This window comes from Sylvia atricapilla, chromosome 14 (assembly GCF_009819655.1).
Source record: "Sylvia atricapilla isolate bSylAtr1 chromosome 14, bSylAtr1.pri, whole genome shotgun sequence".
NCBI classification, from domain to species: domain Eukaryota; kingdom Metazoa; phylum Chordata; class Aves; order Passeriformes; family Sylviidae; genus Sylvia; species Sylvia atricapilla.
In genome coordinates this window covers 7,716,457-7,727,652 of record NC_089153.1, presented here as the reverse complement: position 1 = coordinate 7,727,652, position 11,196 = coordinate 7,716,457, and the positions used below count along the sequence as shown (strand labels likewise).

At 45.1% G+C, this 11,196-nt stretch overlaps 1 protein-coding gene across 1 annotated transcript in view; it reads right to left on the bottom strand.

The window, feature by feature from the left end:
- Nucleotides 1-1,430: 1,430 nt before the first annotated feature.
- SEPTIN8 (septin 8) overlaps nucleotides 1,431-11,196 on the bottom strand; it is a 35,398-nt gene continuing 25,632 nt past the window's right edge. The window contains 5 exon segments of the mRNA XM_066328981.1: nucleotides 1,431-2,491; nucleotides 8,747-8,937; nucleotides 9,627-9,759; nucleotides 10,012-10,180; nucleotides 10,479-10,575. Coding sequence (XP_066185078.1) covers nucleotides 2,437-2,491; nucleotides 8,747-8,937; nucleotides 9,627-9,759; nucleotides 10,012-10,180; nucleotides 10,479-10,575 — 645 coding nt within the window. The 3' untranslated portion in view covers nucleotides 1,431-2,436.

The window sequence follows — 11,196 nt, the reverse complement described above, 5'->3', positions numbered from 1 at the left end:
ACTAATTGTGGAGGGTGTGTGATGACCTAGGAGAAGAGTTCATTTACACAGTTCCACAAATAAACTCCTGTAGTCAGAGAATCAATCAAGAGACAAGAAAACTGCAAAGGGAAGAGTAATGCAATAGTTATACCTCATTTGTGGGGTTGCATCTATACAGTTGCTGGGTTTTTTTCCCCTGATTGACTTTAGTGTGTTAAATTGAATTTGAGCAGTACTTACAGTTCAATTCTTTAGGAAGACAGAAAATGCACTGAGATGGAGAGATGCATTAGCTTCTGGCAGGTCTCAGAGCCCCCTCCCAATTCCTCCTCAGCAAGGCGTGCAACTGGAATCCCCCTGGTGACCTAACTATGGTCATGACAAACAGAACTTAATCAAATCTTCCGAGCAATTTGGAAAAAGAACAAAAGGCTTCTATTCCCAATTCACCTATCCTGCTGGGAATCTAACTTGACAAAAGCTCCAAGCTGGATGAAAGCTTTGCCAAAGGAATTAGAGTGGCTGGCCTCAAAAGGGAGCACAGGCAAGTTTAAAACAGTCATCAAAGCAGCAGCCAAGGCTGTACTATAGCTCAGCCTGATGGTCACACACAGCTTTATCCTTCCCCCATTCCGTGCAGGGCACCACAGACACGAAGACACACAGAGCCCTCCTGAGCAGGCTTCCAGCTCTGAATTCAGGGCCCCCAAGACACAGGTGTCAGACCCTGGTGCTTCCCCTGACACAAGTGGTGCCTCATCCCTGTCCACGGTGGCAGCAGGGACAGGCAGGGATGAAGAACATGGGGTGAACATGTTTGTCAGGAGGTTTCATTCCTAATGCCTGCAAGTGGCAGGAGTCTCCACAGCTTCTCCATGTTTAGTCCTTTTCCAACCACAAACCTGTTACAGCTGCAATCTATTTCCCAGTTCTAATTTAGGCTAAGGGCATCCAGAAGGTTTATAGACTGTCACTGATGACACACCCTAGGGACAGGCACTCAGTGCTTAGGGCAGTCAGTGCCTCTACACCAGCCTCTGCGTCTCTTGGGGAGTTACAGAGACACAGTGTCCCCCCTGGGAGCCTTGGAGGGCTCCTGTCACATCACAACACTCTCTGTTCTCAGCCTTTGTTCCACTGTGGTCACACCACCCAGCATGAGGCAGGGGCACAGGGTGAGACTTCCTTCAAACCTCTTGCCACAGACTGGCTTTTGGCCACTCCTACCCTCCCAGCCTCCGGGCAGTGGGGAAAGCAGCAACCAGGAAAAAGGGAGGGAGACTGGGGACAGCAGCTGCCAAGTCACACGGGTGCACAGGGGACATCACACTTGAATCACAGCACGACGGGATTAATGAGGGGAAATTGGGATCACAGAAGGTTGTGAATTTGGACAGAGGACATTGTTCTGGTTACACCTTGTGTACAAACCATGGTTTTAACAAATGTTTGTTAAACAAGTCAGTTTTGTTTTTATTAAACTCAGCTTTGGTACAGGTCATTCCTGAGATTCATTTACAAGGCTGTTTAAAACAAAGATGAACTGGGGCCTCTCCCTGTTGCTGTGTGAAGTTACTGGGGCACAGACATAACACTTTGTTTCTCCCCCTACCTTTTTTAAAAAAAAACCTATTTGTGTAAGGGGAAATCAGTCTGTTACAAACACAGAACTTACACCAGGAACACTGGGTCTCAGCTTTAAACCATTTCCCCTCCATTAATAAATAACATTTAGTTGTGCTTTAAAATGGTTCCCTTCTTACCCATCACATCCCAGCAGGATGAGCAGAGCCCAGACTGGCCAGGCAGGGTTACCTGGCACCAAAGCAGCAGATGGGAGATGGGCAGGGAGCTCTGGGAAGGGGTTACAGTGTGAGGCACCATGTGCAGCCCTCAGAAAACTAAAGAGAGGAAGGTTGAGACATTTTGGTTATAAAACCTGTAAGTATACAGAGGCAAGCTGCACAGAAGAGTTACTGTTATGAAAGGTGAGAATCCAGCTGGATAGATTAGGGATGTCAAAGTAGGGATGTCAGGTTAGGGACATCAGGTTCCCCAGTTACATCCAAAACCAGACTGAGGAGAGGACCTGCAGGATCCTGTTATGCAGCAGCTCGAGCAGCAAAGCTGAAAGCTCCTTACACTACCCCAGCTTTGTCCCTCATCTCTCTGGAGTCAGTCAGTGTTAACTCCCTTGGGGTAAGAGCCCCAAAAAAAGCATTCTGGATTTAGTGCCAGCCGTGCAGCAGCGTGAATTAGCAGTTTACCTTTTGGCAAGTATCTTGGATTTCAACTTTACCAAGAAACCTGATTAAGGAAACTTTTCCCCATCAAAAGACACGGTGAATTCTAGTCCTTGCTACATATTCTCTTCTGTGCAATATATTGCAAGCTTAAAGGTGTAAGCACCAATTAATTTCTTCTGCATGAGATGTTTTGGCCTTAATAAATCTTCTAATTAACATATCTTCCTGTTGTTATGGAGTACGCACTGGGAAGACTAAAGAAGCTATAGAAAGAACAAAAGAAAATCAGTGTTTAAGTTTCAGTTATTTACATTAAGTAAAGACAGCATGAAAGGTCAGAGCACCAATCTATTGTACAGACATTTGAGTTTAACCCATTGCAACTTGGAGAAGCTCTCACAGCTGCCAACATCTTGTTTGGAACCGATAATCAAGGGATTGATTTAGAATTTTATATGGGAAAAGACTGCTGATCCCAGATGATGTAGACCCACAGGAGCAGCCAACCAGCACACACAGAAGGAGCAGTGGCTTTGCACGGTCTTTGCCTCATCCCATCCCTCACAGCTGCACAGTTCTCCCGATGGGACAGCTGAGGACAGGGCTGGGTTGCTCAGGCTGTCTCCTGAAGGAAAGCACCACCACGTCCCAGGGCCTTGGCTACCTTCAGCTCTGCAACTGTACCCACCTCACTGCTGAGCTGCTTCCCTACCAAACCTGTGTACTTCTCCTCTGAGCATCTCTAGGAGCTTTGCACAAACATTAATGAATGCTCTGAACACTGCTCCTCTGGAAAAACACTTGCCAACACACATCATCTGAATTACCAGGTGGCCCATCTTTAAAAGGACCAGCTATTCCACTGCCCTTTTGATGTACCTGAATGCACGTGTTCCTCCCTGGTCTCCTAGATTTGGCTTCAAAATGTATTGGGATGAAAAAGGATGTAAACATTTCATACAAACCACTTGGTATCAACTGGCAATTCCCTACTTAAGCTTTTGCCTAAAAGGTTTCGAGCTGCATATTCCTAAAGAGCTCTGAGAGGCAGTCAGGGTCACCAGCCTGGTTCTGTTCTTCAAGCTGGGGCTGCAGAAGAAAAACCTCCCACCAGAAGCACTGCCACAGCAGATACTGTGCATCAGCCAAACTCCACATTGGCTGTGTCTGAAGTGCAGCACTGATCTCCAATACCAACTAAACCCCAGAAGGACCCAAAGTTGAGCGAATATATATGAGATGGTGCACAGCAATGACCCAGAGAACACACACTAAGAACAAACACTTGGGTAAAGCTTCAGCAGCTGTCTGAAAGCAGAGCACCAAACTAAAGCTGTGCTCTTCTGCTGGCCTTGACCTAGGTGTATGATGCCCTTCTCCAGACAAGGAACACTGCTTTGGATGCACCACCAGGAAAGCTCTCCCCCTCTGCTCCCTTTTTACCCTACCTTTAAATCACCTCTTTGGGCACCATAAAATCAGCAAAACTGCTGGTACATCCCTCTGCTCAGTCACCAAATCTCATGAAAGAGATGTACCAACAAGCCTCAAAGCTCCTTCTGCCCAAACACAGATAACTCTTGGATTGCTGCCTAAGAATTTCTCCCCAGATTACATAGGAAGTACATTTCTGCATACTCTATGATTAGGTAGTTGTTAATTAATTAGCTAATTATATTCTTGAGTGTTCCCAGTAGTCAGACTGTGACTGGTAAGCTTGCAATCATGACACACAATTATTGTGACAGATAATACAGAAAATAACTAGATTGCACAGAAAATGCACCACTAAATAAATGACACCACAAAAACTCAAAATACATGTGAGATTTAATAACAGAAAAAAAAAGTACAAAGTGAGTGGAAAGAAAAGAAAGAAAAAAACCAAACAAACCATGAACCCAACACACTGGGAATGGCAAAGCAAAGGGATGCAGCGTGTCCCAGAGGGCTGTGTCCCCCACACAGGTCCCCAAGGTGCCTCCATGGCTCCAAACCAGCCCCATCTACACCCCTGAGCCACCCCACAAAACACAGTTTAATTTAGAAAGCAGACAACATACAGGACAGTAAATGTTTAAATGATAAAAAAAATTGATAGTTTTTCCATTAATATCAATCTTTTACAGATAAATATATAAAACAGCTAGAAGATGTGTAATTGGATGATTTCAATCATTTCTGAAGGGTATTTCTTTCATTTTTCTAGCCTACAAGATTTTAAGTATTCAGACTGGGTGAGAGTAGCATTGCAACATATTTGTAATTTGTTAAATAAAAATAATACACAGAACTATCCTACCACAATACGTAAATCTTGTCTCAGCCAAAAGAAAAAAAAACAGGTACTTAGGAAAAAAAATATGACTGAGTCCCCTTGGGGAGATTATGATGTTGAACAAGCAAATACAAGGACAAGGGATGGCTGTCACAACATAAATGTCAAAGCAATACAATAATCATCATCAAGAAAATATTGTTACATACATTCTGAATGTCTTCTTCAGAAAATGCTGCAAATTTCTCCACAATACCCATGGATTGGAAGATTTTTACTCTTTGTTGTAATAATAGTCCTTAGCTACCTGTTATTCTAGGAAAAAATAATTGATCTCTGATGAGCCAGGGCAGAGAGAAATCATTTGCATAGATCTTGCTGGCTGCAGCATGAGATCAGGAGAGAGCTGTTGACTGGGAACACACTGGTGAGGCAGCTGGGTGCACACCAGTACCATCAGCTTCTGTGTCAGCCCAGCATTGGCCTTGGGAAGCAAAACAATGAACCAAAGAGCATTGCTTGCTCAGGCAATTAGTGCACCACAGTTTCTCTCATTAGCAAAAGATTAATAAAAAATAATTTGCTACATGATTGGTCTGTAGTCAGAGGTGAGGTGGAATTGTCTTCTTGCATAAAACAGAAGGTTGGGTTCCTTGTACGTGTTTGAGAAAACCACACTAACCCTCCTAACATTTGATAGTTACTCTTTAAAATACATCTAACCAGGAGGCACAGCCTTAAAAATTAAATGTCCAGCTTTCAGCAGACTCCAAACAAGTGCAGAATTTTTATTCTTTCAACAAAAGCCTGTTCTAAAAGGTACCAGTGAGATCTTTGTGAGGTTCTTTTCTACAAGCATCGAGCAGCACTGTCAGTTTATCTACAGAAAAGGCCAAGGTCCATTGGAAAACAGTTTAACACCTGAGAATGGATTTAGAAAAGGGAAAAAAAAAAAGCTGCTGTTTTAATGGAATATGAGTGTTAAAGAACCTCAGAATCCAGCAAAATGCTGCCCTGCAACAACCCTGTGACAGCTCAGACCCAGGCCCTGCATCTACTTCTGCACGGCACATCAGGAATTTGCTGACAGCTTAAAGACAAGTCCTTAACAAAAAACGTATCAGAAAAATCCTGTAACATTAATAACTAAATAAAAATGCACACACTCACAACTAACACTTAGCCAGCCAGTGTTTTTATAAACTCTAAAGACACTATGTGAGAGTTAATATAAAATATTTCCTTTCATTTAGCCTAGGATCTGACGGATGGAATTGGGTCCAACTATTTTTCCATGACAACACAGCTAGTAGCTCTCTGTTCAGTTATTGCCCTGCCTATTCACAAAATGGTTTAAGTGGAAAAAATTAGTATTGATCCTAATTATTCCTCTAAGCTCAGTTGCCCAGGAAAACAAGGCTGTGATTTCTAGGCATGAGGAGTTGTCAAAAGAAGCACCTTCTAAGAGGAACAGGGCCTGTCAACATAAATACAGTGCACAGCTTAAGAGCAAGGGATTCTCCTTATTAGGCACATATTAGGTTTAAGGTTAAAGAGTAAAAGTAAAGATGTTGGCTTAAATAGTTTCCACAACAGCAAATACATTGGTAAGTGACAACTGAAATGTTACACAAAGCTGTAGTTCCACTTTACACAACAAACTCTTAGGAAAAACCTCTCTAAAAATGTTCTACTTTAGCAGTAAAGAAAATTCAAAACATTGTCTCATTAATTTTATTAACCACTCTCTCTCTCCTTATATATATATATATATATAAAATAAATGATGTAGATAGTGTTTAGAGTAATTCAGGAATTAATAGAGAATTACTGGAATGAGGGTTACTCTAAGACTCCTGCAGAAAGCCTAAATGTTGTGTTTTTCTACCCATTCTAAAAACTTGAGAATTTTGTTAGAAAAACAAACATTTCAGCATTCTTCAGACCACTCCTCTCTCACTGTGCATGTACAGGGGAGGTCAATGAGCCTCCAGCAGTCGCCTTGGCCAATTAAAAAAACAAATGCAGAAAGCAATTATTTAGCTGGTGGGTAAGACGAGTTCAGTTACGGTCACATCATACACGGCTGCTCAACCACTGGGTTTAGAACAAAACATCTTACTTGAAGGATTAGTTGGCTTTGTTTAACAAAATGTACATGTAAGGTTACTTCCTGCAAACCTCCTGATAATTCTGAAAAGAAAACAGCAGGTCGGAACACTGCGACCACCGGAGACGCTCATTTTCTCTTTCACTTTGGTCCACTCACACAATGTTATGAGAAGGGTCATTCAGGGTGGGAAACTCAAGCAACTTAACACATGAAAGCACCAAGTCCACTCTTGGCCTGAAAGTCTGTGTGTGATTAACTGAAAGAAACAAAACATAAAAAAAAGCATGAATTAAAGTTATGAAAATCAAACAAAAGCGAAATGTAGCGAAGTATGTTAAAACAAAAAAGGGCGGAAGACAAACACTGCTGGGGCAGCTGAAGGCTTCACATGTGAGAGCAGCCTGCTCAGCACCACAAACACTTCTCTTTCCCCCAATTCCTGCAACTCTTCCATCACAATTTTATACTTATTAAAGCTATTAAGAACACTGCCTTGAACTATGAGATGAAAAAGTGTTCAACTAGCTCTCCTAAATATTTTACTTGAGCAGAAATCCCAAAACCCTGTATTTTGAGCTAGCTCACAGGTTTGAAAAGAAAAAAAAAAAAACCAATCCAAAACCATCCTGGTGATGGTGCTCCTCCTCTAGCTGTGCCCCAGAGCCCCTCTGCCCGAGCACCATGTGGGGACCCCCAGTGTGCACAGCACAGGCTGTTGGTGCCCCTGGGACCTTTGCACACCACCAAGATGCCTCCCAGTCCTGTCGTGACCACGGCTTGTTTCTGTTGCTACTCAGAAGAAGAATGGTCCAGACTCACATCTGGAGGTGAGCTAGGCCCAGCAAAGTGCAGGAAAACCTCTTCTGTTGCAGCCAGAAGGAGCAGAGGGGAAGCTGCAGCATTTCTTGGCCCATGTTCACAGTCCATCCCTGCTGCTGGCATCACTTGCACAAGTTACCACTGTGCTCACCTTCCCCAAAGCAGTCCTGGGTCCAAGAAAGCCCTAGGATTCAACTCCTAATTCAGATTAAACCCTATTTTCAGCAAAGTATTTTACAAACCATTTAGACTCTGTGTGTGAGGTGGGCCATGCTCAGAGCATGTCCAGCAGTCTGCCGAAGAGAGTGCTTTGGTTTTAGCACCAACACATTTACATTCCAACAAAATACTCAAATAATCTAAGCCTGTTATCTTCCATGGGAAGAAACAAATTGCTAGGATGTCAGTACACAGAATGAGCTCCTCTGGTGCTGCAGTTCACAGCAGGGAAATGACAGACCACAGGATCTCATCAGCAGTGAGAAGCTGAATGCTGAGCTGTCAAGCACAAACTGGGGTGTTGCTACTCTTCATGATCTTTTTTTCCTGGCCATCATTAAGAGGCTCAGAAAGCCTTGCCACCAGCCTGCTCTGGGTTTGATAGAATGCAGTTCTGACTCTTGAGCTCCTTCATGCAAGAGGAAGTAAAAAAAAAAAAAAAAAAAAAAAAAAAAAAAAAAAAAAAAAAAAAAAAAAAAAAGCTGCAATAGCAGAATTATCAGTTTGCATGACAATGCTCCTCATTTTGCTCCCTAGCCAGTGTTCCTTAGAGACTGGCTTGAATTGGAAGCAGGATAACCCCTCCAACACATTTTCTTTTTAAACCTGTTTGTCCCATTCTTGGTCTATTGTTACACAATCAGGTGGCTGGAACAGCAATATTTACATTCCCTTGCTCCTGCTGGCTTTGGCCAAGTCAATTAATGTGCAGCAAGCTCAGATAAGAACTCTGTCTTTAGGGGAAAAGAATTTTCTTGTAATCAGAACTGTGCCTTGGAGCCCCATTTCATAACCTGAGTTGGCTGTCACAGAGGCAAGAGCGAACCCCATGGGACCATGAGCCTTTAGAGAATGGCCCCAAATTGCAAGTCCCTCCCACCTGCAGCCAACCAGGCTCCTGTGGGCAGTGCTCAGGCACAGGAGGGGCTCATCTCTTCTCTGCTTTAAGCAAAGAATCAGAAGGATGGGAATTAGGATTCCAAAATCCTCTTTTCTGTATGTTTAAACAACTGACCAAACATTAAAGCATCTGAGCAGACTCTCAGCTTTCCAGTGGCAGAGGAGGAAGACTCCAGTTCAGACACTTACTTTTTCTTGTCTTTGTCCTTCTTCAGTGGCTGCTGTGAGGTAGCCTGCAAGGATTGGGACTGCAAGGTTTCCACTGCGACTTTCCGCCTGTTGAACATGTTCATCTCTTCCTCCAGCTCTCTCCTTTTCTCCTCCACCTTCCTTTTCTCTTCTTGGTGTATCCTTTTTAAGTGCTCAAACTTCTCATGCAGCTAGAGGAGACAGACCCTCTGAGCATTGCATTCAGCTCATTTTGGCTGTGCTAACCCTGCCCCAGGAGCCCTGTCACACCTCCCACACAAACCCTCACCACAGGGGACCCATATGCTGGCAGAATACTGCATCCAGTGCCCACCAAAAACAGGGAAGACACAATGAATTCAGCTCTGCCTGACACCACACAGCAAACCAGAGGCATCATGAGCCGTGGAGATGAGCACAGGGGATTTTGGCTCAGCCTGCAGCCCTGCATGGGGGCTGGGGACATCACAGGATCTTTTGTTCTTCACTACTTCTGAGGATGGTCCATTTAATTCCTCCCCAGTCACAGCTGCTTTCTGAGGCCTCACACTGGGGACTCCACTGGACTCACTCTGACTGGGCACCCCAGCCCAGCTGCCCCCTTTACTCTGCTGTTCAGTGAGCCACAAGAGGGAAGTCTCTCAGACAAGGATGCTCACCTAAAATTCCTGCCACTGGCTTTCACCACCCAGACAGCAGCCGTATTTCCACATGGCACAGGATAGGGAAGACTTGTTTCTGAGGCACCTAAACTGATGATGTGTTTGTGCCTTGGCTGGTGAGGTTTGCTAGAATGTGCTTTCCAGGAATCATGCATTGCTCAGACCCAGATTCCCTGCTGGCTGTAGTTTGGGTTCCTCACAATTTTTGGCACACCCACCTCTCTTTCCTTCTCCTTCAGCTCTGCCTCTGTCTCCTTGACTTTGTTAACAAACATTTGTCTCATTTCTTCCTCTTTCCTCTGGAGCTCACTCAAGAACTCTTTCCTTTTGGTCTCGTATGTTTCTTGGAGGCTGGGGAAGTAAGCAAATGAAATCCAGACTCTCTGGACGCTGATGAGTTAGTGATGGGGAAATGCATGCCTGTCTGTGCTGTTTAGCAAAACAGGCAGGGAAGGGAACAATCAAATCAGCTGCAAAGTTCAAACCCAGTGCTGGTATTTTCCAGCCCAGCACTGTAGATTTCACCTACAAACCTCCCATTTTTGGGGGCTGTCAGTACCAAACCCTCCCTCTAAACTGATGCTAGATGTGAAGGCCACTCACCTGAAGGGCTGGTTGTCTGGATCCGTGTCCTTGAAGCCCATCTCCTCCAGTTTGCACCTCCTGTAGAGCTCGTAGTGGCGGGTGTGTGTCTGCTCGCGCAGATCCTCCATGTTGACCCGGATCAGCATTTCCCGCAGCTTCACAAAGTCACAGTGACTCTCGTTCTCCACTGGCAGGAGGGAAGGGACAAGTCAGCAAACCGCACGTGTGGGGGACAAACACAAGGGCACGCAGGATTGACTCCAGATACTGGCATCCTGAGGAGCCTGTTGCCCTGCTCAGGGCACAACACAACTTCTTGGATGCAGGGATTCCTGTTGGTAGGAATGGCAATTCAGAGGGAAGACTTGCAGAGGACATCACAGGGCACCTTCATGCAGAGGTGCTGCTGGAGGGCAGAGCTGGGGAGGGGTCAGGGTTTGCCTGGGTACACACAGGAAGTTTGGGGTGGGCTTGTGGCCCCTCACCTTGCACCACTCCCCATGGGTACTGCCGAGCTCGCACCAGCTTGTTCCCAACTTTGACCTCCTCCGTGCTGCCCACCACAGCAAAGGGCAGATGAGCCTGAAACAGAGCCAAGGGCAGGGACTCAGTGGATGGGGTAACCCCTCAGAGGTCAGCCTGACCACCAGCTCCCCCTCACCCAGGCACAGGAGCCATTCCCATGAGTCCCTTCTTTGAACCTACCGATTTCTGACACTCACAGCAACCTCTACTACAAACTGGGATTTTACTACAGAGAGTGGTGTCAGGCCACAGCATAGCTTACAGCAATGCTGTCTGGGCTGCACCAGCTGGAGAATGTTGTAGGAACACCATGGTCATTACTGCTCTACTTTAACTCTGTCAGGCTGCACCCAGCAGGAGCAGAGGCAGGGACATCCACAAACAGGCCTTGGCACAGCAGGGAGTGTGTGGGCACTGCAAGGGACATGTGCAGGATACAACATGTACTCGCTGCTCTCCAAGTCTGCAAAGCACCAGGCACAGGGAGGAAACAGGACACCCTCCTTGGCATTGCAAGGAAGGAGCCATGGAGTGGGTGCTTCAGCAGGGTGAGGCTGACAAAATCCTTCATCTTTAAAAAGAAATGGATCCAGAAGTGTGGAACTCTTAGAGAAGTGGCCAAATATATTTTCATTGGAGGACAGAAAAAAAAAAAAAAAAAAAAAAAAGAGCCAAGCA